Consider the following 27,499-nt stretch of genomic DNA (forward strand, 5'->3'; position numbering starts at 1 on the left):
TACAGTATGTGGTTGCTTGTCACAGTAGTTTAGTAGCTAAATCATGTCCAGCTCTTTGCGACCCCATGGACGGTAGCCTGCCAGGCTCCTCTGTCCATGGGATTTCCCAGGCAAGAATACTGGAGTGTGTTGCCATCTCCTTCTCCAGGGGATCTTCCTGACCCAGGGACCCGTGTCTCCTGCATTGGCAGGCGGATTCTTTACTGCTGAGCCACCAGGGAAGCCCCATACAGTATGAACCCATGCTCAAAAACCTTAAAATATTATTTAAGCATATATCTAATCATTCTTTCAATAAACATGAATTGAAGACTTACTGCTTGCCAGTAGGTGAGGCACTGTGGTAAGCCCTGAGATCCAACTACCAACGAAACAGACTTGGAATTTTCAATCTGGACTGAAAGGGGCAAACTTAACAAATAAACTATTCTGTCGATGAAGGTACTGAGAGTGAATAATGGTGAAGAGGGGCAAGTCCAGATACTGTGTTCTGTGAAAGCCTCTCTGGGAGGTGACATTTAAATGAGACCTGAAACTGCCAAAGTGTTTACATGTTTGATTAATCTTCTCTCACAACGCACCTAGTAAAACGCCTTTCATAAAGTAGGATCTCAGTATAGCTTTTCTGGCCACAAGTTCCTCATTCCTGAAATGAACTCTCAAGATTCCTTCCAAACACAAAATGAGAGAAAACTACATATCAGTGAAATGGACGTGGGGATGGAATAGTCGAAGCAAAAACAGTTCAGAAATGACTGCAAAACCTTAATCCTAAAACAGAACGGAGAGCAAAAGCCTGAGGGTACAACAAAACCAATCAATTGCTATCTGAGATGAGTTGCATCTTAGACAACATATAAACAGAAATCGTTCAGTCACTCAGCCTTAAGAAACAATTCATAAACCAGAAACAAGAGAGGTAGAGACGTGTACATGACTACGCTAAAAAGCTCAGTTCTATTTTCCTCGGGACTCACAGCTAGGGACCGAGAGGGTCTCCTGCTTCCCTAGCTGCCAGGGCAACGGTCCCAATCTAAGGAGACAGGAGAGAATTATTTTTCTCTTGTGGTTCAATCCCGGGATGAGGTCAGCCACTAACCCTAGCTAGCGCTTAAGAGAATCAAAAAATCGTTCCAGATGCTCAAAGAGAAAAGAACTGACCTTTTTCAGTGAGGCGCCCGGAGGGGAAAGCTACACTAAGGCGCCTCTTTTCCTCATCAGTATCTCTTCCTCGGCCATCAGCCTCACCCAAATGAGGCTAAAGGAGGACCAGGGCGACCCTCGTCCTTTTGCCCAGAAAAGGTCCCAAGCGGGCGCCCTCCTCCATCTGCCTGGTACACTGAGAAGAAACCAGGAACCTCTGGAGCCGCTGTGAAGAACCGGAGAGCTTAAGAAGCAGCCACATCGCTTAGAAAAGAAGTGGAAGGGAAAGGAGAAGATCCCACGAAAGAAATGTAAATTCGAGTGGCAGATGGAAACGGAAGTTCCCAGCAGAGGGCAGAAGGATGTGGCAGGCAAAAGGTCTCTAGCCGGTTCTTACCGTCCGTGGGAGACGCCATCTTCCAACCCATGTCACGTGACGTGGCCAACCGTCGGCGGGAAAGCTTGGATCCGTAAGCCACGCCCCCAAAGAGAAACCCTACCCTCAAACCCAGGAGCCGGGTTCGTCTCCCCGCCCCTATAGAGACAATCTTTACATAGACCCGCCCCCCGGTGCTAGCCACACCTCCCCTCGCGCAGAGGATGAGGCGGAGCTACTGCAAAAAGTCTTGATGGAACTTATTTACTTCCCTCAGTGAGTGGGCGGGGCCGCGGTTGTGCCTTTGGCCAATCGCAGTTCCGGATTCGGGGGCGTCTTCCTCATGTGCTCGATATAGAACCCCGCGAGTAGCGCCATGTCTTCCCTACACCTCCGCCAACAGAATTTGTTGAGGTAGAGCAAGGCGAGAGCGCTATCACTTCTGACCAATCGTATTCCCCCAGGGCTGGGATTGAGGGGCGGAGTCAGTCGTTAGGGCGAGTAATTGGCTAGGGGAGATTGTCCTTTCCGCCAGTGAGGAGGTGCGGCAGGATGGACGGGGGAGGCCTGGCAGCAGTAGAGCTTCTGGACGGTCTCAGACTGTAGAGGTGCGGGAGGCTGAGAAGAGGCAACCCAGAGCCATGGCGGCTGTGGCGGTGGCGGCGGCGGCGGCTGCATTGCGGGCCCGGATCCTGCAGGCGAGTTGAGGGTGGCGCCAAAGGGTTGCGAAGCTCGAAATTCGTCCTTTCCATCCGCTCTCTGAGCCAGCCCCTTCATGGCTGACCCTTCTCTGTGCCCATCGGACCTGTGCGGTCCTGTCCCACACCTCACTCAGTACCCGCCTTCGTTGGACCCAGCCCGGGACTCAGCCCTGGCCCTTTTATTCTTGAGCCTGCCCCCTTTTCTGGCTCTGGCCCACTCTCCTCTTCGAGGCTTGCCCTGTCCCTGCCGACACTCTCTTGCTCTCACCTCTGTGGGTCTGCCCACCGTCTTCCCTTTCACCTCTGCACCAGCCACCTCTCTGCCCTAGGAACTCCCCTTCTGGTCACCTGTCTTAGCATTGGGCCGGGAACCTCCAAATTGTCCCCCTCCCCCACCCTTCTTCACGGTCTGCAGTCCGAGGTAAAGGCCAGGGGGCGGGAGCCAGGAAGCACACGAGGGGCGAGGGTCAGTGAATGAACTTTGAATCTCCTTCTCGGAATGTTCACTCCGTTTTCCCAAAAGCAGTCATTTGCTGAGCTGTTTTCCCCAGCTGTGGCTCTTTGCATGTTCCACAGGCTGTGGACTGTTGTGCCTTTGCTTGCCAAGACTTTGTTTAACTTTCTGGCAGAGTTACAGTGTTTTGTTGGCGTTGAATAAGGACACATAGTTAATGCTCCTAGTTTGTTCCAAGCACGTGCAAAGAATTAAACATCTCTAAAATAGGTGGTAGAAAATGGAAACCAAGGAAGACAAGTGTAAGTTCCACGTTCCCACCCCAGAGTCAGCTTGTGCTGTGCTGTGCTTAGTCGCTCAGTCGTGTTCCACTGTGCGACCCCATGGACTGTAGCCCGCCAGGCCCCTTTGTCCATGGGGATTTTCCAGGCAAGAATACTGGAGTGGGTTGCCATGCCCTCTTCCAGGGGATCTTCCCAACGCAGGGATCGAACCCAGGCCTGCCGCATTGCAGGTGGATTCTTTACCGTCTGAGCCACCAGCGAAGCCGGAAGTCAGCTTAGTGTAACTCAGCTCTGCCCCTGGGGTTGGAATGGGGTGGGGGTGTTCAGGTCTTCTCTGAAGCTAGCCTAAGGACAGGTGGTTGAGCTACAGGAGCTACATGCCTGAGGCCTGTAGCTGTTTCCAGTTGTTCATAGCCTTTCCCCGTTGTTCAAGCCTAGCAAGGACTTACATTATGAGGCAACATTATCAAACCTGCAAGAAACAGCTTTGCTTTTCTTACTCATGTTCAGCTTGGGAACTTCTTCCTCTGTATTTCTGGGCTTATAGATAACATTAGTATTTATCAGGTTCAGTGAGTTCTACTCCAGAGACTGCATTTTTAAGATTCTTAGCAGAGTCCGCAAAGGTTCCTGTTTAAATATGCTATTTAATGGGACAGTGAATGGATTGGAAGGATTTATCAAATGATCTGGCCTAACTCATATTTCTTGTTGTAATCCTGGTTCTGTTTTTCTAGGTTTTGTTTTGTTTTTTGTTTTGTAGTCAGAAAACAAAATTTCCACCCTATATTTTCCATTACCAACTTCTCCCGGAAATCTTTTATTAAATTGGCTTTTTTTCCTTTGCCTTTTCCGCCATCACAAGTCATTGAGAGCCTTAAAAAACTATGTTGTCCTTTGTATCAAGGAAAAGAATCTCCTTCCCCAAGTACTTTATTTTGGAAATAAACACTTTTTTCTGATTCATTTGCAGAAACTTCTGCATTGACCTGAAAAAGAACAGAGATAAGAATCCTAAGCCAATTAGGAGTTACTGTAACATGATAGTTTGAGAGTAGTCCAGAGTCTGGCAATCCGGATATTATCATTCCCATTTAAAGAAAACTAGTCTTAATATGACTCAGTGACTTTCTTCAGTGATACAGTGGAAAGAACACAGGCTTCACAATCATACTTGGATTCTATTCCAGCTCCACCACTTCCTAGTTTTGAGAATATTTGTGAAGATTAGAATTAATGAAGTAAGTTGTTGTTGTTGTTCAGTCACTAAGTCGTGTCTGACTCTGTGTGACCCCATGGACTGCAGCACGCCAGGCTTCCCTGTCCTTCACCACCTCCCAGAGTTTGCTCAAACTCATGTCCGTTGAGTCAGTGATGCCATTCAACCATCTCATCCTGTCCTTTCTCCTGCCTTCAGTCTTTCCCAGCATCAGAGTTTTTTCCAATGAGTTGGCTCTTCGCATCAGGTGGCCAAAGTATTGAAACTTCACTTTCAGCATCAGTCGTTCCAGTGAATATTCAGGACTGATTTCCTTTAGGATGGACTGGAGTTTGATCTCCTTGCAGTCCAAGGGACTCACAGGAGTCTTCTCCAACACCACAGTTTGAAGGCATCAATTCTTCAGCACTCAGCATTTTTTATTGTCCAACTCTCACATCCATACATGACTACTATAGCTTTGACTAGATGGACCTATGTCGGCATAGTAGTGTCTCTGCTTTTTAATATGCTGTCTAGGTTTGTCATACCTTTTCTTCCAAGGAGCAAGCATCTTTTAATTTCATGACTGCAGTCACCCATCCACAGTGATTTTGGAGCACAAGAAAATAAAGTCTCACTGTTTCCACTTTTTCCCCCATCTATTTGCTATGAAGTGATGGGACCAGATGTCATCTTCTTAGTTTTTTGAATGTTAAGTTTTAGACTAGCTTTTTCATTCTTGTTTCACTTTCATCAAGAGGCTCTTTAGTTCCTCTCTACTTTCTGCCATTAAGGTGGTATCATCTGTGTATCTGAGGTTGTTGATATTTCACCCGGCAATCTTAAAGGTCATCCAAGGTTTCCCACCTAGTAACAGATGTTGCTGAGAATTCAGGACTTAAGTCTAAGCCTCTCTTTCTGTGTCAGACACTGGCTCAAACTTTGGGAAAGGAGAGATAAGTAAAATATTCACTGAAAGCTTTCCTACTGTAATGCAATAAGTGCTAAACAATAAGACTGCACACAGTACTGCAGGAACCTATGGAAAGAGCCCCAAACTCAACCTGTGCAATTCTAGAAAAGCTTCCAAAAGGAGTTGATCTCCGTTTGAGTACTGCAAGAGTAGGAGGCCTTTGGCCAGAGAAGGGAGTTCCTGCCAAGGAAAATAGCAAGTGTGAAATAAACATCTAGAGATCAAGAAGTTTGGTGTGACTGGACATAGGATAGCTCTCTTCAGTAACAGTACTAATGAGTGTGTTTTGGAAAATGAAGAAAAGACTAAATGACTATCATTTAGTCAAAAACTAAATGACAATGTTTTATTATGCCCTCTCGACAGCAGGGAGGCTATATGCACGTGACAGAATGAAATTAAGAGGCCTAGAATGCTCTCCTTGGCTGAACTGTACATTTTCTGCCCTATAAGAGAGTTTGTGTGTGTGTTAAGTCACTTTAGCCGTGTCCAACTTTTTGCAAACCTATGACCTGTAGCCCACCAGGCTCCTCTGTCCATGGGATTCTCCAGGCAAGAATGCTGGAGTGGGTTGCTGTGCCCTCCTCCAAGGAATCTTCCCGAGCCAGGGATTGAACCTGCGTCTCTTAAGTCTCCTGCATTGGCAGGCGAGTTCGTTACCACTAGCACCACCTGAGAAGCCAGTAAGAGAGTTTACATGAAACAAAATTAATATCCCACAGTTGCTTGGGTGTATTCTTTGATTCTGCAGAATATTACTGAGTACTTACTCTAGTCCAGGAATGCTACCAGGTGATGAGGACAAAACTCTCTAGTGTTCTAAGGGAAGACAGACTTAATGCTATTCTCTAGTGTGATAAGAGAACTAGAGGAATTCAGGTGAACCCCATAATCAGGTACTTAGCCTCGACCTGATATTGAGATTTAAAAACTTCCAACTGCTACTATACCGCTCACTCACAGGAGTTAACCTTGTTTTTTCTACTTCAGAGGAAACTAAAACCATTAGATGAGAACATCCTCAACTTCCTACTAGCAAGCCTACAGAACTGACCTGTACCTGTACTCAAAGTGATAGGGAGCTCAAGAATAGACGTGAGCCAAGCAAATGGGATGAAACAACTCCAGGCAAGAGGGAGCAGCACGTGCAAGGGCAGTGTGAGCACAAAACATGTTGTGAATGCCCGGAGCATAGAGAGAGCAAGGAGGAGAGCAGCAAAATAGGAAACTAGAGAAGTAAAGATACTATGTAGAATCTTCTAAGCAACACCGAGGTGAGTCTTTATCCCAAGGACAACGGAAAGCCATTGGTGGGTTTTAAACAAAAGAATGATCTGACCAAGTTTGTGTTTTAAAAAGACCCTTTGGCTCTGGAGTGGAAACAAGAATCAGAGGTTTAAGATTGAAGGCTGAGAGACCTGTTAGGAGTCATTATCTGTTCGGAAACCCAGGTAAGAGACAATGATGGTGTAGAGTGGGAAGAGGGAGCAAGAAAAGGGTTGCATTCCCAAGACTTCTGGGAGGACAGATTGCCAGGACTTGATTCACTGAGGAGAGAGAGAGAAGAGTTAGGGTGACATTTAAGTTTCTGGTTGGGCACCTAGGTGGATATTAGCCCCATTCACTGAAAGGTGGGTTGTAGGAAACAGAGCTGATTGGTGGAAGGACAATGAGGAAGTCAGCTTTTTCCAACATGGACCTAAATAATATCCAAGTAGAGATGTGGTAACAACAGTTATGTAAGTATTACCTGATGAGGAAGATTCTGGTGAAGAATTAAAGATTTGGGCATCACCAGGATCTAGCTAATTAAGTCACTGGAGTTAATGAAATCAAGGTCCCAACTCTCCTTGTTCAAGAACTCAAGCAGTTAGAGGCCAGGTATGGGAGAAGGCGTCAACAAAGAAGGCAGAGAAAATGTGGCCCGAGAGATAGAAAAGATACCAGGGCATCACAGAATATAAGTGGAGAGGGGATTTGGGACAGAAGGTCTGGTTAACTCTTCACCTCTGCTGAGAGGTCAAGTACAAGAAGGACTGAGAAGAGTCCATTGTATGGAGGAAGTCACTGGTGTTCTGGCGTTCAGTCATAAAGGTAGGAGTTGATTGAGGAGCTAGTAGGAGATGAGGAAATAATGGTAAGTCGTATAGAGAACCCTTTCTATTGGATGGAGAGAGGTTTTAAGATACAGGAAAGAAAGGATAGTTGGTGGAAGTGTCTGAGGCAGGAGGAACAGTTGACTTCAGAGCACAGATTCAGAGATTAGCCTTAAATTGGAAGACATACTTCTTCAGTCAAACATTGACTGTGTACCTCTGTCTCCCAGTTACTCTGTCTTCATGAACCTTGGTAGCTGCCTTCTCTATAAGAGGTAAAAGGAAAAGATGATGAGTATTGGTCAGTTTGGTAGGCTTACTAGTAGGAAGTTGAGGAAGTTTCCATCTCGTGGTTTCTGTTTCCTCTGAAGTAGAAAAAATAAGATTAGCTCAGTGAGAGGGAGAGGAACAGAGTTGAAAATTTTAAGAAAAGTGGTATGTTTTGAAACAGCAAGGAATGTGAGCAGATAATATTTATAGTAATACAATAATAGTAGCAATGTTTAATGAGCACCAACTACTTGCTAAGCTGTTTTTCATACCTGAACAGTCTTGATCTAGTAATGCTATAAAGTAGGTAAATAAGATGCAGTACCTGTCCCCGTGGAATTTATAGTCTTGGGGTAAAAAACAAGTACCTAGGCTATTACAACACAGACAAATAAACTCAATAGGGAAATACTGACTGCTAGGTGTACAGAAAAATACACCTAACCAAGTCTGGGGTGGGGAACATCAGGCAATATAGCTGTTGAACACCTATTGTATACCGGGTACTATGTTGGTATTGGGAACGTGGCTATAAGACATGGTGGTTTGCTGGTTTGAAATAGCTTTTGTGGTGAAAGGAGAAGCCGCAGACTAGGCATTTTGACAGACTGCTGGCCCAGAGGACCAGCACCTTTTCCTCTGGATAGTGCTGTCGGCACGCAAACAAATTCTTGTACTTTATGCATCCCTAAACTCTTTGGTCAACGTGGTCTCTCTTCAGATAAGGTAATAGGTTATTAGACTACACCTTCCTTTTATATTCCAGTCTTGAGTATTTTAGTTTGCTCACTTCGATTAGACTTCTGTATTTCTTAAATTAACTTCCTTAACATATATACAAACTATTTTTTGAGAGTGACTTTATTTTAACTGATCCCCCCACCCTAACCATTTGCTGATTAAATTCTATTAAATATAACAGGTTCTTTTCCTCTTAGGTGTATGTGGCATTTTTAAAAATAGCTTTATTAAAATAAAATTGATCTAAGATAAAATGTGTAATTTACTGTTTTAGTATTTGTATACACCTGTGAAAACATCACAATCAAGATAGTGAATATATGAATTGCCCCAAAATGTTTCCCTCTGACCTTCATCTTTTCTTCCACCATCATCTCTAGGTAACCACTGATCTGCTTTCTGACACTATGGTTTACATTTTCTAGTTTTATATAGGTACTCTTCTTAAGTCTAACTTCTTTCACTCAGTATAATTATTATAATTATCCATGTTGCTTTATCAATAGTTGATTCCTTTTCATTGCTGAGTAGTATTCTAATATCTGAATATACCATACTAGTTTCCCTATTCACCCATCCAACCTTTGAGTTGCTCCCAAATTTTACACTATTACCAGGAAAACTACTATGAACACTCATGTTTAAGTATGAGTATGGGCATATTATACATATATTTGACACTTGGTTATATACTATCTTATATTCAACACCTATTGTGTTAGACACCATCTTAGTGAAGTGAAGTTGCTCAGTCGTGTCCGACTCTTTGTGAACCCATGGACTGTAGTCCACCAGGCTCCTTCCATCCATGGAATTTTCTAGGCAAGAATACTGGAGTAGGTTGCCATTTCCTTCTCCAGGAGAATCTTCCCGACCCGGGGATCGAACCCGGGTCTCCCGCATTGCAGGCAGAAGCTTTACCGTCTGAGCCACCAGGGAATCCCATCTTAGATGTTTTCTTATTTTTAGATTTAAGGTGACTACATTTATCAGGCCAAAACTAGAAAAATACAGTCTAATGACCAAAAAACATCTTTTTTAAATCAAGACTATCCTAGAAATTGAACACGTGATTGTTATGAGTTTTTGTTCTCTCATAGTTTGCTGTGTCCCACAGCCTCACAGCTTTTCTCTTTAAAGATTATATGACCCTTGAGAGCAAACACCAAGTCCTTCTTCATATACCCATAGTAACTAGTAGAATACTGAGCAGATAGTGGCCATTCACTTAAGTTTTTAATAATTTTCTGCTCTCATTTATCAAAATAATCATTCTTTTACCTCCCAGGTCTCTTCCAAGGTGAATTCCAGTTGGCAGCCAGCATCCTCCTTCTCTTCGTCTTCAGTGGTGAGTTTATTTGGTAATAAAGGTTGACTTCTGAAAAGGAATCCAGTACAGTTTGGGGGTATTTTCTTTACATCATTGTGATCAGAGTTTATCTGAAATTTTCTATCTTGATTTTCTTATCTTGTATTATGTCTGTTACGTTGTAAGCACTTCTAGTATTACAAAGTGATCTTTATGACTGTGATTTTTTTTTTAATAATTTTATTTATTGGGGGTTTTGCTGGTCTTCATTGCTGCACAGGCTTTTCTCTAGTGCAGCCAGTAGGGGCTCCTCTCTAGTTGCAGGGCGCAGGCTTCTTATTGCCATGGTTTCTCTTATTGCAGAGCACGGACTTTAAGGCACTCAGGCTTCATAGTTGTGGCACAAGGGCCCAGTAGTTGCGGCTCCCAGGCTGTAGAGTGCAGGTTCAATAGTTGTGGCACACGGGCTTAGTCGCTTCGTGGCACATGGGATCTTCCTAGACCAGGGATCGAACCCATGTCTCCTGCATTGGCAGGTAGATTCTTTACGCCTGAGCCACCATGACTATGACTCTTAATGCCTATCTAATAATTTTCACAAATAACATTTAAATTTATTCCTTTTTTTCAGTATTATAAAACTAACATTTATTTATATCTTTTTTTTGGTTATTTTTGCTTCTTTTATATTATTTCCCTTCTGAACTGGGATTACTGTGTCTAAAGATACAAACATTTTCATGACTTCTAAAGGTTTTCTTGACCCTGCCTCAAAGGTTGTCTTCTTTACAACCTTTAGAGTTGTTTTTACAGACCTACTGTGTGTTAGCCATTTGCAGTAACTAAACCTGATCTGTCAGGACTGATGCTCCAAATCCTGTTGGGGTAGAAGCATGCACATATTATAACAGTAGTCTTTCACCTTTTTTGGCCTACAGACCACGTTTGAAAATTTAATGAAAACAAGCTGCTTCTTAGAAAAGCTACACATAGAAATGTTTTTAAAAATATTTTGATCATAAGATAAGGCATGCTCATGGTAATGTGCCAGAAAGTCAGCTGGGCCAACAAATCATAATAGTTAACATTTGTTAACACAGAGTCTGCTGCTTTTTTAGTATAAGCTTGTCTGTGACATGGGCTTCCTTGGTGGCTCAGATGGTAAAGAATCTGCCTGTAGGGCAGGAGACCCGGGTTCAGTCCTTGGGTCAGGAAGGTCCCCTGGAGAAGGGAATGGCTACCCACTCTAGTGTTCTTGCCTGAAGAATTCAATGGACAGAGGAGTTTGGTGGGCTACAGTCCATGGAGTCGACTTTCACTTTCTCAGTGACGTATGTTTACTCATGAAGTTCCACTGTGTGATTACAGGGAATTTTCCATTTACAGAGAGATCACAGTATCAAGAGGTTCTGCCCTGTCTTAATAAGCTCTGCAGAAGAGTATATTGTGTATCTCTTTCATAGTGGTGACATTTCTAGAAAATGGAAAATTTAGTTATCAACCCCAGTTCTTTTCTCCTTGTAAAGGGAAAGAGAGAAGTAAAGCAATTAACTAATATAAGTATTGTATTTATTTTTTTTCTCCCCCAGCCAACTGTAAAACTCTTCATTGATGGGAAATTTATTGAATCCAAAAGTGACAAATGGATCGACATCCACAATCCCGTAAGGAAAGCTGCTCTGGGGCCTGAACTCATTAGCCTAGAATTCTGGAAACACAGTGGGAAAAATAAGGACCTGGGTCTCTATTGTGAAGCACATATCGCTGCCCCTGTGGCTATACGAAGAAGGTGGGGCAGGGACAAAGATGATTGATGTGCTGCCTTTTCCATCAGGCCACCAATGAGGTCATTGGTCGGGTCCCTGAGTCCACCAAGGCCGAAATGGATGCAGCAGTTTCTTCCTGCAAACGTACTTTTCCCGCGTGGGCAGACACTTCAATATTAAGCCGTCAGCAGGTCCTGCTCCGCTACCAACAACTCATTAAAGAAAATTTGGTAAGAAAGCTGAATGATATAATTTCCCAAAGTGTTATTTAGGTGCTACTTGTCACTCTCATAGTGGCCCTGTGAGCTGCCCTCCCTAACTGTACAATCCAGAGAGACATAGATCATGGCTTTCTCCCTCCAACAACTTCTCCTTGACTTTTATTCCTTTCTGGCTGCCTGAGAACTAAGGGGAGGCACATCCTTGCGTTGGTTTCTGTGTGTTTTCTCTCTAGAAAGAAATTGCCAGGTTGATCACGCTGGAACAAGGGAAGACCCTGGCGGATGCTGAAGGAGATGTGTTTCGAGGCCTCCGTAAGCAGGGAGTCCCTCTAGGGGAGTTCAGGGACACTGGGAAGAAGCAAAGGAAGATAAGAGTCCCCCAGAGTGGGGGACTGCTGCTTCCTTTATGTAGGTTTTGCTCTCCCATGATATCCTAATACTTGTGTGAAATGACAGTACCTGGGTATCTATGCTACTGGCTTACTTCATTATTGTACTCCAGTGATCTTCCAGTTGGTTTATGTGTTTCACTGCCTTCTTCCCATTCAGATGGTCTCACTTCATGCAACCTCTTCACATAGTGAATCAGTGCTTTTTCCGTCTGTCACTGGCCTTGCCACTCAGGGCTGACTAGAGCATGACGAAGCTAAGTACTGGGCAGTGTGAAGAGTTGCTCGCCTGACTGCTGCTTCTCTGTTCCAGAGGTGGTTGAGCATGCCTGCAGTGTGACATCCCTCATGCTGGGGGAGACCATGCCATCCATCACCAAAGACATGGACCTTTATTCCTACCGTCTGCCTCTGGGGGTGTGCGCAGGCATCGCTCCGTTCAATTTTCCTGCCATGATCCCTCTTTGGATGTTTCCCATGGCCATGGTGTGTGGAAATACCTTCCTGATGAAACCATCAGAGCGAGTCCCTGGAGCAACTATGCTTCTCGCCAAGCTGTTTCAGGACTCTGGTGCCCCTGATGGAACACTGAATATCATCCATGGACAACATGAAGGTACCTGCCCCTCTGGACCTGGCACTTATTAATCTGGCTACCAAAAACCAAGGTGTTGAGTCAGTGATGGGGTGTTTTAGGGTGTTTTAGGGATGAAGGGATTTACTAATAATAAGTAACCTCCATGTTTGAAGAAAATATTTGTTGACTATTTTGCCATCTCCGTGCCAAGGTAACTAACTGGGGAGTAGCAGTGCTTCTTGCCCTACAGAATATATTAGGGCAAAGAACTATGGTTGGGGCAAGATAGGTAAAATTAAAGAGTAAGTTTTCATTTCAATACTGAAGGGATTCAGAGAAGGCAATGGCACCCCACTCCAGCACTCTTGCCTGGAAAATCCCATGGACGGAGAAGCCTGGTGGGCTGCAGTCCATGGGGTCTCGAAGAGTCCACGACTGAGTGACTTCCCTTTCACTTTTCACTTTCATGCATTGGAGAAGGAAACAGCAACCCACTCCAGTGTTCTTGCCTGGAGAGTCCCAGGGACGGGGGAGCCTGGTGTGCTGCCGTCTATGGGGTCGCACAGAGTCGGACACGACTGAAGCGACTTAGCAGTAGCAGCAGCACTGAAGGGACTTAACATTATTTAACTCAGAATTTATAGACCACAGAGGTACCGAAGTCCTTCTGATTCATATAATAATGGCTAATACTTAAAAAGTGCTTCCTTGTTTCAAGCACTGTTCCAATGCCTTCCATCTATTATCTCATTTAATCTTTACAATCACTCTTTCAAGTAGGTACTATTATCTTTCCATTTTACAAATGAGAAAATTGGGGCATAATGAAATCAGCTGATTTTGCCCAAAGTCATGTTGCTAGAAACCGTCAAAAGTTGCGATGTGTATATGTAAACAGGCCAACCATGGTTTTTACTTTTAAATACTGTGCTCTATTGCCTCTCACATGAGGGCCCAGTAATATCTGAGAGTTCCAGTACAAGTGACAGTTGAGGAAATATCGTATTCATAAAAGACAAAAGGAGGAGTCAAGTATTGAAAGGCTTTTATTTTGGAGGAAAATAGGAGTTGTAGCCTTGAGAGTTTTTTTTTTAATATAAATTTATTTATTGGAGGCTAATTACAATATTGTATTGGGTAGCTTTCAGAGTTAAAGTAAAAATTCTGGACTAACAATTGGGAAAAATAATGAAAGAGAAGAGGTTAAATAGAATTTGTAGTTTGAAGAATTTAAGAGAGGGACTTCTCGCGGTCCTGTGGTTAAGACTCCACACTTCCACTGGAGGAGGGGGCAGGTGCAGTCCCAGGTTGGGGAACTCAGATCCGATTAACAGTGCTGTGTGACCAAAAAAAAAATGAAAGAATTTAAGAGAACAAGGACAGAACTCCAAAGGGGATTCCAGGGCAAGAAAACAAAAGTATGAAACTTCTCATTCAATAGCAGTGAGAAAAGGACAAATTTGCTATTCTGAGAAGCCCATTCTTCCTTTGTGATAATCATTTATTTTCTTCTTAAAGCTGTAAATTTTATTTGCGATCATCCGGATATCAAAGCAATCAGTTTTGTGGGATCCAACCAGGCAGGAGAGTACATCTTCGAGCGAGGGTCAAGACATGGCAAGAGAGTTCAAGCCAATATGGTGACTTCTTATTCCTTTTCCCCCCAAATTCTGTTGTATGTATTAAAATTACCTGGAAAAAGCCCTTCAGCAGAGGGACCACTCATCCCACTCTAATGCCAGACCACTCATCCCACTCTAATGCCAGTGTTTCGTTATTCACAGTTCATCCTGGTTGTCTTCCCTTTAACCACAAACCTTGTGATGAGTTTTATTCTCAGTCACTTTAATTACCTTTTATTTTATCCAGGTAATCTCGGTGATAAAGTCACATTTCTCCTTAAGAAAGATATTCAGATTCTTTGGGCTTCAGCCCAAAATCTGTTTCTGGCCCTATTTATCCCTTCATCCCATGCTTTCAGCTAGCCCTCATCCTTCCTGCCTTTAACGCAAATCCTAACTATAAATGTTAAAGATATAATCTTCCCTAAGAGTCTAGGCTATTTAAGTCACTGTGGTGGTTGTGGTTTAGTAAAGAGCCAAATATCCCTGTATAATATCTGAGTGTGGTTTACTTGCTTGCACAGTTTTGCTGTTCCTTAGTGACTAGATCCTTGCCAAATACTTTGTGGTCATTTGATACTAAATATAGTGTCCAGTTGCCATTCTTACTCTTCCACTAATATTGCAGAAAGGGAAGCCACCTATCCACAGGCTTGGAAACTAGTCATGATACGCCCGTGTATTTCTTTTCACGGCTGGATGTGTTTTGGCCAGTTTGATTTATGCCCCTGCTGGTTCACTACATATTTCGTCGATATGTGTTTTATGTCTAACATCAATGCTCTGTGCAACGCAATACAGTTAAGTAGCAGACAAGGTATCTATTCATGTATTCAACTATAGCTATATCTGTAAATATGTGGAAATGACCCTGTATCATCCTACATAGAAATTTATGAGGCTGCTCTTCATATAACTGGAAACCCTAACAAACAACAGATTCTTTCCTACCTAACTTAGAAAAGAGAAGGGGGTTCTCCTTGGTTCCTAGATGAAGTGTTTACCTTGTCAATCTGAATGTGATTGAGACAGTATTTTGTTTGGGGTGGGTTTTTTAAAAAAAATAATAGTTTTGATCTAAATAAACACCTGTCAGCTTTTCAGCTGAGAAAGTGAAGAAAAAGTAACTTGGAGACTTACTCAGTGTTACCAGGATTTAAGCAATATCAAAATGATAATAAATCTCCTTTCAAAGCAGCATAGGATAAATTCTCAAGTCCTTTTCTTAAATTCTCATCTGAAAACTTAGATTGTTTAATTTCTTAGCCTAATTGTATTTTACCAAGGAAGATTCATGTACTTTCTGTATTTCCTTAGGGAGCCAAGAACCATGGAGTAGTCATGCCAGATGCGAATAAGGAAAACACCCTGAACCAGTTGGTTGGGGCAGCATTTGGAGCTGCTGGTCAGCGCTGCATGGCTCTTTCAACAGCAATCCTTGTGGGAGAAGCTAAGAAGTGGCTGCCAGAGCTGGTAGAACGTGCCAAAAAACTAAGAGTGAATGCAGGTAACCAACTTTTAGACTTTGCATCTCTGGCACTAAGCTCTGGGTTTTGCATTGGCCTTGTCCAGTGGGAGCAATCATGTTTATTCTTACCACTGCCTCTCTTTGTACTGGACTACTTGTCATTCAGATTCATCTTTAGTTATCACTCATCATTTATGTTCATAAAGACCTTAAATACTTCTGTATTGTTTTACAGGAGACCAGCCTGGAGCTGATCTTGGCCCTCTGATCACCCCCCAGGCAAAAGAGCGTGTCTGTAATCTGATTGATAGTGGAACAAAGGAAGGAGCTTCCATCCTTCTTGACGGGCGAAGTATTAAAGTCAAAGGTTATGAAAATGGGAACTTTGTTGGGCCAACCATCATTTCAAATGTCAAGGTGACTGTGAATTATTTATTTCACAAACATATGAGCTGAAGGCACCACTGGAGACAATGGAATCTCATTCCTCTAATTTATAAATGAAGGCATTTAATGACTAGAGACCTCATCTCTTGCCAGAATTACTCAATTATTTTATCTCAAGTCTGAATGAGTCACCCCTCCTGACTCCCAACCTCTTTCCACTATATCAGTGGTTGGAAACTTTCCGTTAAGGGATAAAAAGTGAATATTTTTGGCTTTGCAGGAATAAATAGCCTCTGTCACAAATACAGTCTATCAACCACCCAGTGTTTATTGAGCCCTCCCAGTACTGGCTCAGCAGTAAAGAAGCCACCTGCAATGAAGGAGACCCAGGTTGAATCCCTGGGTTGGGAAGAGCCTCTGGAGGAGGAATGGCAACCCACTCTAGTATTCTTGCCTGAAGAATTCCATGGACAGATGGACTTGGCAGGGCAGAGTCCATGGGGTTGCAAAGAATTGGACACGACTGAGTGATTAACACTTTCACTTCACTTTCAATGTTTATTAAATACGTGCATCTTCACCAGAAAACAACGAAAGAAAAAGAATTGGTGTCAATTTTTATTTATCAAAACTCTGAAAGTTGCTTATCTAAAATTAATGACTACATTGAGAGGTTTTTTTTTGAAGTTCATATATCCCCACTATTCCTATTATAATCCTGAATAATCAAGAGTTGAATCTAAGTATAATAGAAATTATGAGATTTTTTTGCCACAGAATCACTGAGGAAAAATCCACTTACCCAGCTTCAAACACAGCGACAGTGGTGAAAGATGTTTTGAATGTTTAATGTGACCTGATACCAAAATAAAAATGGACAGACTCATTTAGGAGGCAAAGGAATGAATAAGAAAGGATTATTTATGTTACAGAAAACTTACCACAGGATTTCTTTAAATAGAAAAATTCTCCTGTTATGTTTTTAATATATATTTGATTTCTAAAATGAATTTTCAAGTAGCTTTTCAGTAACAGTTGTGTAAACAAGTAATACAGGCACAAATCAGGAAGCTAGTGATGGGTCATGAGATCAAAAAATACAGTGCATAAAGGAAAGGAGTGTAGTTATGTCATTGTAGAAATACGAGTTTCAAGTTACTTATGATTGGTAGCTTGGAAGATGGAGCATGGCAAGAAAGGACTTTTTTTTTTTTACAGGTGATTTAAAATGAAAAGAGATTACTAACCTAAAAATTGTGCATGTAAGCTGTGGGTAATAAAGTACCAAATAAGCAAAAAATACTGACTTCTTTTCCGATGCATCACTCCTGGCAGCCAAACATGACCTGTTACAAGGAGGAGATTTTTGGCCCAGTTCTTGTAGTTCTGGAAACAGACACTTTGGATGAAGCCATCAAGATTGTAAATGACAACCCATATGGAAATGGAACAGCCATCTTCACCACCAATGGAGCCACTGCTCGGAAATATTCCCACCTGGTGGATGTTGGACAGGTTTGTGAACAGAATTTTTAGGAGATTCTTGTAGCCATGTGTACAGTTTCCTGTGTAAGGGGAGAAGGTAAACAGTGATCAGTCACTGCCCTCTGTTCTCCCTTGATGCCCCATTTCTTCCTCAGGAATAAAAGCTCATGGGATGGAGGATCGGGTGGAAGGTGGGTAGTTAAATTCGTCTCTCTGATGCCCGGCACTTGTGCTTCTAAATGGAGAGTTCCTTCGTGGAGTCTTTTTCTTAGTAGTTGATGTGGCTTTGTTCTGCTTTAGGTTGGGGTGAATGTGCCCATTCCAGTGCCTTTGCCAATGTTCTCATTCACGGGCTCTCGCGCTTCCTTCAGGGGAGACACCAATTTCTATGGCAAACAGGTAACTTCAAGTTTTAAAAAAATATTTTTCCTCTAAGAAACTCTCTTGAACATATTCAGAAACAAGGATTCTGCAAGAAAGGGACTGCCTGCAGCTTCTGTGAGGTTATATGTTGTTCAGCAGTGCTTGTCAGTAGGTTCCCTAGAAAAGATAACAAAAGTTAATAAAAGTTTGCTAGTTCCTGAATAACTCAAGGCAACAGAGTTTTGGGGGAAGAGCATGAGTAAGTCCAAGCTTTTGTATATGCCCTCTCCTCTGCCTATGACCCTTTCTTCCTATATCCCCTTTCTGCCCTCCTTCATCTGACTGTTAACCACCAGTTTAAAGTGTGGACTTGCTAAAGAAAGTCACCTCTCACCACCATCCCCTCCAGTGCTGGCTTGGGTATGTCCCTCAAGTGCTCCCACCACACATTTCCTGTTAGTCACTCATTTATTAAAACTTTTATTGAGCACCTTCTGTATATTAAATAATATTCTAAATATAATAAATGCTGTAAGTATAGCATCAAATAAAAAATAACTATATAAAGCAGATCTGGAACCAAATTACCACCATTGTCACATCCTTCAACTTGTGCATATACCCTAAAGCAAGACCAGGCATGGCTTGATCAAACAGTAGAAATGGATTGGAGCCCAGTGAGTGAATGAGGGAGAGAGTAGTAAGAGATGAGGTTAGAGAGGTAGACAGAGGCAAGTCAATGAGACTATTTAACTCATGTTAAGAAGCCCTTATCACACTGTAATTATTATTATCTGAAGGATGTAGCACCAGAGCAAGTAACCAAATACATGTTGGACAAATGGCCTAGTGAAAAGTTCTTTGTAATCCCACAGAAATACAGCTGTTTTGGAACCTTCAGTAAAAAATTACTTGTTTTCTATACAGGTCTCCCTTTATAGGTTAATAATAAATTAACGGTGGGATTACATAGCAGAGTATGACAGTGTGGCCAACTGGTTAAGACAACACTCATTGTTTCGAGATGGATTATCCAATTTGTGCATTAGTCACAGCTTTTGTAAAAATGATTAATTTGATACTATTAGACATTTCTTTCAAGGGAAGCAGAGTAAAACTGTTGCTTAGAAGTTTGTTGGTTTGGGGTTTTTTTTTCAACCCCCCCCCCCACCCCGCTCCCGCCCCGTGCCTTTGTTTAATTACTGTAAGTTACTCTAGTAAGTGAACCAGTAAGTGAGGCTTTGTAGAGTAAAAGACTGACCTTATGTAGTGTTTGAAGTCTTAAATCCTTAGGTAATTAAATTGCTATTTTGCATTCTGTAAAGAAGACATAAAGGTATTCTTACATAATAAAATGTAAACTTTAGTTGTATCTTATATTAAAAGTATGTAATAATCTCTAAAATTGTTTTCACTATATTAACATGGCCCAGATTTTGTCTATTAATTCTAGAGGTGTATTTTAATCAAGCTAGTGAGTTGTGTTCTAACAGTACTCTTCTAGCTTGCTAGTAATTTTGTGTGTTAAATTTGTACACTCTATTCTCTTTTGCTCAAGCCTATTCTTATAAAATAAATACAAGTTTAACAGTTTACATTGTCCAATTTTTCCATTTAGATGTTCTTGGCTAGTTTTAGCATAATGATAGCTAAGATTTGACTCTTTACTATGTGCCAGGTAATATGTTAAGTGTTTTACATAGATTATCTCATGAATAATTTATTGAATTCTGGTTGTACCTATTCTGCAAGTAGGAACATGAATAACATTTCACAATACCTCCTTCAAAAGTTGATTAAAAGAAGAATCATGAAACCCCCAGGCATATATGATAACTCTTTTTTTTCTTTGTTCTCTGTAGGGCATCCAATTCTATACTCAGCTAAAGACTATCACTTCTCAATGGAAAGAAGAAGATGCTTCTCTTTCCTCACCTGCTGTAGTCATGCCTACCATGGGCCGTTAGAAACAAGTCTGTTCCAGACTCGGTGCATACTGAGTAATCACTGTTTATTCTTGACCAACTCAAACTGCCTACTTTACTCAGATCAGATCCCTGGGATTGGAATACCTTGTAACTAAAGTCTTTCTCAGGACCATTGACCCCGGTTAAGTTGCTAATAGGGAGACTCCTAGTGTAACTCTGAAACCAGATTTTCACTTGCTCTTCATAATTTTATTTTTGAGGTCACTGTTCTAACTGTGAAATGCTTCTCTGGAATAAGAGCTTAGACCTGTTTTCTAAAAATTCTCCCCATTTCTGATAAATGACGTGGAGGGAACATTAGTGCGTGTAAAGAAGATCGCCCAAGGAAGAGGAGCTCTTGGAAGGAGACATAGGTCAAAAATAATTCACCCTTTGGTTGATCCTGAAACACAGTCCTACATAAATGCCAGTGGGTCAGACCCCTCTGCCAGCTTTGCGGAGCCTCTCATTTATCCCACGTTACAAAGACATAATCCATCTCTGCTTATCCCACAGTTGTGACAACTGCTGCTTTCTTTCCTGCTGAATGCCACTTTGTCCTAGTGATTCATGATCACAAATTCTACCATTGTCACTGTTCCTGCTTCTTAAAACCACTTACTATGGATACCTCAACTTTTTGGATAAATCAACTTTTTGTTGTTTGTGCCAAGTGTTACATTTCAGGGTTTGCTTCAGTAATCACTAATTAGTGCTTCAGTCATTAACTTAGATGCCAGCAGGTTTTGCTTTGTTTTTAAGAAAACTATTTCAAAAGTTATATTAGGCCCAGAAATCAAAAGAGTCAGCCAGACTCTTTTTTTGTTTTTATGTTCAACAAGATCTTACATTTATTAAGAAATGATTAATGGTTAAAAAAAAAAGGCAATGCCTTTTTCTCATTAGTTGAACAAGAAACTGAAGAAATATTACCTATATGTTTTACAGTATTTTTCTCTTCCAAAATTTATTTCTGAAAACAAGTTTTAACCACCGTTCTGCACTTTGAAATAAAATTAATCCTGACTAAATCAGTATAATGGACAAGACCAGAACATTTCTTAGGACTCCTGGTACTCTACTTTAAGTAACAAAGGGTTGGAGAAAATGAACCACCCTTAAAGATACAACCTTGGTTAACACTGTTAAATTCTCCAAGACAAAAATTCTTCCTGATTCTTCCAGTTTGGAAGGGGAAAACAAAATTTCCACTTTTTGGAATAGAGACCCAGAACCTTCAAACTCAAGTGTTCTCCAAGTGTGAGCAAGATTCTTACCTAAAGTAAGTCTAACCTGATACTACTTGTTGAAGTTTTTATATTGTGCTTTTCTCTTGCCTGCATTTCTCATTTGTGATAACTTTTTAATGAAAGAACCCTTAATGTAAAGTAATTGATTAGAGCCTAAGAAATTTCAAAGCTCTCTCTGTGTGAGGTAGTAGAAGAAATGCATTAACAGCTCTTCTGCAAACATCTTTATGCTTTTTGTTTCTTTGCTATAGCTCAACTTTAAGTCAGAACAGAAATTTATGTACTAAACAGAATAGATTCTTTGTGCTCTACCATGCTGGCTGAATCCTGTCTTTCTGATATGGTCTTCACCCACTAAACTAGGAGACGGCTTCTCATTTCTGATAGAGTTCTGGTTGTCAGGCAGATGATGTGGGTCATTAATTTTTCTGCTTCCTCATTAGTTACATAGATAATACTAACCTATTCCATGGGGGTTATTTAATGAATTAAGGATGATAAAAACCTTGAAAATGTTTGTGCACTCTGGATTTTAGGCTTAATATTACTACCACCTGCTAGATAGAAAGTCACAACCTTCAATCACTTAAGGTGATTGAACTTTAATAAAATATGTTTTATGACCCTACTGGCCCATTTTTTTTTTTTAGGGGAGGAGGTCTGCCTTCCTAAAGGTGAGGCAATAGAAATTTATGATTTTGTAATAGAATGCTCCTTGTTTTATCTCTTATTACAGCTGGAAACTGACAGTAATACTTAATCCAGTCCAACAACTACTGGGTTGAATGAAAGGTCATTTTTGTCTAAATTCCAAGTGGAATTAAATGTAATCACAGAGACACCTAAGTTTTCCTTACATTTAAGGGAAATCACTCTTTAAGAAATGCTAACTCATCAGAACTGTGTTGCTATTATCAGAATCAACTCATTTGGCTAGCTATTTGCTACTCAGAAGACTTTCTTATTTCTTAGATGGAAAAAAAGTCTGTATAGTTCATGCTAGTAGCAGCTAAAAATGTGGCCTCATTTGAAATTTCTCAGATTCTACATTGTACTAATTTATTATGTACAACAAATTACAAGTAAAAAGCTCTTGAAACCCTGTTTTTGTTTTGTTTTTTTATGGTACCATACTTCCTTACAATGCCTTTATCTGCTAGCCTGTAGTGACTCAGCTTCCCAGCTCTGTACAAAGCCAAGAGGTACGTGGTCATTGTTTGCTGCTGCTGCTGCTAAGTCACTTCAGTCGTGTCCGACTCTGTGTGACCCCACAGACGGCAGCCCACCAGGCTCCGCTGTCCCCAGGATTCTCCAGGCAAGAACACTGGAGTGGGTTGCCATTGCCTTCTCCACTGTGTGAGAGTGAAAAGTGAAAGTGAAGTTGCTCGGCCGCGTCCAACTTGTAGCGACCCCGTGGACTGCAGCCTACCAGGCTCCTCCATCCATGGGATTCTCCAGGCAAGAGCACTGGAGTGGCTTGCCATTGCCTTCTCCGGGTCATTATATTTATTCTTACATAAATGATAGTACATATTTTAGCTGGGCTATATATTTCAAAAGGCAATTTATAGGTTTTCCACACTAAAAGCACAAATATGCATTTGTATTCAATATATGCTTTCCTTAATATGGACATTGATATTAAAATGTCCACAATCCAAAAAAAAAGTCCACAATCTCATACTAATGTTATTACTCATTTCACTGATCCCTGAGAACTGACTAGTAGAGAAAAGAACTGTGACTTAGAAGAAGCTGCATGAGGAAGAGGAACAGTTACGTGTATTGTTTGGTTAAATTACAGCTCCTTACTGTGTCAGACTCTTGTGATCCTTTCTGAATATTGCGTATCAACAGTTCACCAGTAGAATTTAAGATTGGTACTTGCTGGGTGATGAACGTTTGATCTTGAAGCTTATTTTCATCCCTACAATAATGACAGACTTGTCAACAACTGTACACACATGGAACTTGGTTCAAAAAAATAGACTTATGTTATTCTCACTCAATTCTTGTATGTATAAGATCTCCACAACCACCACTGCGATCAGGCTCACATTCATTGACTATCAAGAGAGCTTACCCAGACTCCTTTGTTGTTTCATCGTCGGGAACAACATAGTCTGGAACTGGAGGTCTAGAGCTCTGGCTGTATTTCCTGTAGTGGGGATATGTTAACAATGAGGCAGCGTCGTCACATGCCATGTATTTCAACTACACTTTTAAAACTGCTAAAGGAAAATGTTTCAATTGGATGGGTTTCTAATTTTCAAAAATGCTATTATACACACACAGAGGCAAGTATATTAGGCAAGTTAATTAAAACTTACATTCTCCTAAAGTTGAGACACTGACTTTAAGAAATGGAAATACTTATGAAGATAATCATGATATTCATACAACAGATAATAATTGTGATGGGCAAGGTTGAACCAGAGTACTGACCAAAAGCAAGCCCAAAAAATTCCCTTCCCACAAAAAGAATCTCAAAACACAAGAAAGTTACCCAATGGAGATAGACCCAGTATGAAAATTTTTCCTAATACTTTGGGAAATCTAGTTTAAGAACAGGAAAATAGGCCCTCTCACCTTCTGAGATGGCTCACATTCTATCTATTGATTCTCTGAGTATTCTGTTTCTCCCTGAATGAATCTGCTTTATTTTTGGACTATTTAATACGGCCAGATTTTGAATGGGGTTATGCTGCTTTCATATGCATCTAATTTAAGACAAGTTTTAGGAGTGGGGGGTGTCTTTATTTGCTTGCAAAGCAATCTACTAAAACTGTTTGTAACTCTGTGGAGCCCACTTTCAAATTAGGATGATGTTGATTTCCAGTTCATCACTGAAAATACTACTTGTATTTCTTCTGTCTAGAATGCTTTTTCTACCTCCCTTTTGTTCCTGTTTCCCTTTAGAGATCAGCTCAAGTTTTTACTTCCTCAGAGACTTTTTCTGATCTCAATTAGGTCAGACTCCCCTAATCTAAGCTCTCTTACCACTAAATACCACTCCTTTGAACCTATGTCAGAGTGGTGTTTTTCTTTGTGTGATGACATGAACAATATTTTTCTTCCCACGTAGATCATAAACTCCCTGAAATCAAGCATATGTCTTTATTTGCTTAACACTATATCCTCAATAAATTGTCGTTTAGTCGCTCAGTCGTGTTCGATTCTTTTTCGACCCCATGGACCATAGCTGCCAAACTCTTGTGGGATTTCCCAGGCATTAATACTGGAGTGGGTTGCCATTTCCTTCTCCAATATATATGGCATTCAATATATATTATGGTAAATGAATTGATGGATTAAATAAAAATTTAAATAGCTCCATAAATGTTTATGGAAATGTTTCTATATTTTTCATATGGAAAGTATGGTTTTCCATATTTTTCATTTGCCTTTCATACCACCTTCATTTCTTTTTTTTTTTTTTGTCTGTTTATGTTGCTTTATTACAACAAAAACAAAATATTATCTGTATTATTTTGGCAATAAATGGCAAAAAGATTCACATTTCCATAGCCCTACTAGGTTTTTGTTTTTTTTTTAATTGTATTTTTAAATTTTACAATATTGTATTAGTTTTGCCAAATATCGAAATGAATCCGCCACAGGTATACCTGTGTTCCCCATCCTGAACCCTGCTCCCTCCTCCCCCCGCTACCCTCCCTCTGGGTCGTCCCAGTGCACCAGCCCCAAGCATCCAGTACCGTGCATCGAACCTGGACTGGCGACTCGTTTCATACATGATATTATACATATTTCAATGCTATTCTCCCAAATCTCCCCACCCTCTCCCTCTCCCACAGAGTCCATAAGACTGATCTATATATCAGTATCTCTTTTGCTGTCTCGTACACAGGGTTATTGTTACCATCTTTCTAAATTCTATATATGCGTTAGTATACTGTATTGGTGTTTTTCTTTCTGGCTTACTTCACTCTGTATAATAGGTTCCAGTTTCATCCATCTCATTAGAACTGATTCAAATGTATTCTTTTTAATGGCTGAGTAATACTCCATTGTGTATATGTACCACAGCTTTCTTATCCATTCATCTGCTGATGGGCATCTAGGTTGCTTCCATGTCCTGGCTATTATAAACAGTGCTGCGATGAACATTGGGGTACACGTGTCTCTTTCCCTTCTGGTTTCCTCAGTGTGTATGCCCAGCAGTGGGATTGCTGGATCATAAGGCAGTTCTATTTCCAGTTTTTTAAGGAATCTCCACACTGTTCTCCATAGTGGCTGTACTAGTTTGCATTCCCACCAACAGTGTAAGAGAGTTCCCTTTTCTCCACACCCTCTCCAGCATTTATTGCTTGTAGACTTTTGGATCGCAGCCATTCTAACTGGCGTGAAATGGTACCTCATAGTGGTTTTGATTTGCATTTCTCTGATAATGAGTGATGTTGAGCATCTTTTCATGTGTTTGTTAGCCATCTGTATGTCTTCTTTGGAGAAATGTCTATTTAGTTCTTTGACCCATTTTTTGATTGGGTCATTTATTTTTCTGGAGTTGAGCTGTAGGAGTTGCTTGTATATTTTTGAGATTAGTTGTTTGTCCGTTGCTTCATTTGCTATTATTTTCTCCCATTCTGAAGGCTGCCTTTTCACCTTGCTAATAGTTTCCTTTGTTGTGCAGAAGCTTTTAAGTTTAATTAGGTCCCATTTGTTTATTTTTGCTTTTATTTCCAATATTCTGGGAGGTGGGTCATAGAGGATCCTGCTGTGATGTATGTCGGAGAGTGTTTTGCCTATGTTCTCCTCTAGGAGTTTTATAGTTTCTGGTCTTATGTTTAGATCTTTAATCCATTTTGAGTTTATTTTTGTGTAAGGTGTTAGAAAGTGTTCTAGTTTCATTCTTTTACAAGTGGTTGACCAGTTTTCCCAGCACCACTTGTTAAAGAGATTGTCTTTAATCCATTGTATATTCTTGCCTCCTTTGTCAAAGATAAGGTGTCCATATGTGCGTGGATTTATCTCTGGGCTTTCTCTTTTGTTCCATTGATCAATATTTCTGTCTTTGTGCCAGTACCATACTGTCTTGATAACTGTGGCTTTGTAATAGAGCCTGAAGTCAGGTAGGTTGATTCCACCAGTTGCATTCTTCTTTCTCAAGATAGCTTTGGCTATTCGAGGTTTTTTGTATTTCCATACAAATTGTGAAATTATTTGTTTTAGCTCTGTGAAGAATACCATTGGTAGCTTGATAGGGATTGCATTGAATCTATAAATTGCTTTGGGTAGTATACTCATTTTCACTATATTGATTCTTCCAATCCATGAACATGGTATATTTCTCCATCTCTTAGTGTCTTCTTTGATTTCTTTCACCAGTGTTTTATAGTTTTCTATGTATAGGTCTTTAGTTTCTTTAGGTAGATATATTCCTAAGTATTTTATTCTTTCTGTTGCAATGGTGAATGGAATTGTTTCCTTAATTTTTCTTTCTGTTTTCTCATTATTAGTGTATAGGAATGCAAGGGATTTTTGTGTGTTGATTTTATATCCTGCAACTTTACTATAATCATTGATTAGTTCTAGTAATTTTCTGGTGGAGTCTTTAGGGTTTTCTATGTAGAGGATCATGTCATCTGCAAACAGTGAGAGTTTTACTTCTTTTCCAATTTGGATTCCTTTTATTTCTTTTTCTGCTCTGATTGCTGTGGCCAAAACTTCCAAAACTATGTTGAATAGTAGTGGTGAAAGTGGGCACCCTTGTCTTGTTCCTGACTTTAGAGGAAATGCTTTCAGTTTTTCACCATTGAGGATAATGTTTGCTGTGGGTTTGTCATATATAGCTTTTATTATGTTGAGGTATGTTCCTTCTATTCCTGCTTTCTGGAGAGTTCTTATCATAAATGGATGTTGAATTTTGTCAAAGGCTTTCTCTGCATCTATTGAGATAATCATATGGTTTTTGTTTTTCAATTTGTTAATGTGGTGTATAACATTGATTGATTTGCGGATATTGAAGAATCCTTGCATCCCTGGGATAAAGCCCACTTGGTCATGGTGTATGATCTTTTTAATGTGTTGTTGGATTCTGGTTGCTAGAATTTTGTTAAGGATTTTTGCATCTATGTTCATCAGTGATATTGGCCTGTAGTTTTCTTTTTTTGTGGCATCTTTGTCAGGTTTTGGTATTAGGGTGATGGTGGCCTCATAGAATGAGTTTGGAAGTTTACCTTCCTCTGCAATTTTCTGGAAGAGTTTGAGCAGGATAGGTGTTAGCTCTTCTCTAAATTTTTGGTAGAATTCAGCTGTGAAGCCATCTGGACCTGAGCTTTTGTTTGCTGGAAGATTTTTGATTACAGTTTCAATTTCCATGCTTGTGATGGGTCTGTTAAGATTTTCTATTTCTTCCTGGTCCAGCTTTGGAAAGTTGTACTTTTCTAAGAATTTGTCCATTTCTTCCACGTTGTCCATTTTATTGGCATATAATTG

The 27,499-nt window shown here is 40.8% G+C and overlaps 3 protein-coding genes across 12 annotated transcripts in view; 1 reads left to right on the forward strand and 2 right to left on the reverse strand.

The window, feature by feature from the left end:
* LIN52 (lin-52 DREAM MuvB core complex component) overlaps positions 1–1,574 on the reverse strand; it is a 112,715-nt gene extending 111,141 nt beyond the window's left edge. For all 8 annotated transcript variants that reach the window (XR_015134013.1, XR_015134014.1, XR_015134012.1 and 5 more), the window contains exon 1: positions 1,541–1,574. Coding sequence is in view for 5 of the 8 variants with exons in the window: in XM_086319778.1 (XP_086175904.1) it covers positions 1,541–1,571 (31 nt within the window). In the remaining 3 variants the exon portion in view is untranslated. The remainder of the gene's footprint in view (positions 1–1,540) is intronic.
* A 478-nt stretch (positions 1,575–2,052) lies between these two features.
* Positions 2,053–22,147, forward strand: ALDH6A1 (aldehyde dehydrogenase 6 family member A1). 3 transcript variants are annotated; one of them, XM_086319697.1, is made up of 12 exons: positions 2,053–2,217; positions 9,528–9,587; positions 11,138–11,212; positions 11,383–11,544; positions 11,769–11,847; positions 12,238–12,540; positions 14,020–14,141; positions 15,441–15,630; positions 15,827–16,008; positions 17,314–17,493; positions 17,764–17,862; positions 19,689–22,147. In XM_086319697.1, exons 1-12 carry the CDS (start codon positions 2,161–2,163, stop codon positions 19,791–19,793), a joined length of 1,614 nt encoding a protein of 537 aa, XP_086175823.1. In that variant the 5' UTR covers positions 2,053–2,160; the 3' UTR covers positions 19,794–22,147. The 3 variants fall into 3 exon arrangements, with proteins under 3 accessions (XP_086175823.1, XP_086175825.1, XP_086175824.1); XM_086319699.1 differs by having other exon boundaries at positions 17,314–17,497; positions 19,689–22,144; XM_086319698.1 differs by lacking the exon at positions 2,053–2,217 and adding an exon at positions 6,120–6,406.
* Positions 21,693–27,499, reverse strand: part of BBOF1 (basal body orientation factor 1) — a 43,231-nt gene continuing 37,424 nt past the window's right edge. The window contains exons 10-11 of the mRNA XM_086319781.1: positions 23,127–23,201; positions 21,693–22,970 (exon numbers count right to left, since the gene is read on the reverse strand). Of these exons, the coding sequence (XP_086175907.1) occupies positions 22,820–22,970; positions 23,127–23,201 (226 nt within the window). The 3' untranslated portion in view covers positions 21,693–22,819. The remainder of the gene's footprint in view (positions 22,971–23,126; positions 23,202–27,499) is intronic.

This window comes from Bos grunniens, chromosome 10 (assembly GCF_055505025.1).
Source record: "Bos grunniens cultivar Pamir isolate PY7600 chromosome 10, Bosgru_T2T1.0, whole genome shotgun sequence".
Taxonomy (NCBI): domain Eukaryota; kingdom Metazoa; phylum Chordata; class Mammalia; order Artiodactyla; family Bovidae; genus Bos; species Bos grunniens.

Bases quoted from the DNA above. Each gene is read 5' to 3' on its own strand.
- ALDH6A1 (XM_086319699.1), top strand. From the start codon at position 2,161: ATGGCGGCTGTGGCGGTGGCGGCGGCGGCGGCTGCATTGCGGGCCCGG. The intron at 9,588-11,137 runs GTGAGTTTATTT...TTTCTCCCCCAG, and splicing joins CCTTCTCTTCGTCTTCAGTG to CCAACTGTAAAACTCTTCAT. The intron at 11,848-12,237 runs GTAAGCAGGGAG...TCTCTGTTCCAG, and splicing joins AGATGTGTTTCGAGGCCTCC to AGGTGGTTGAGCATGCCTGC.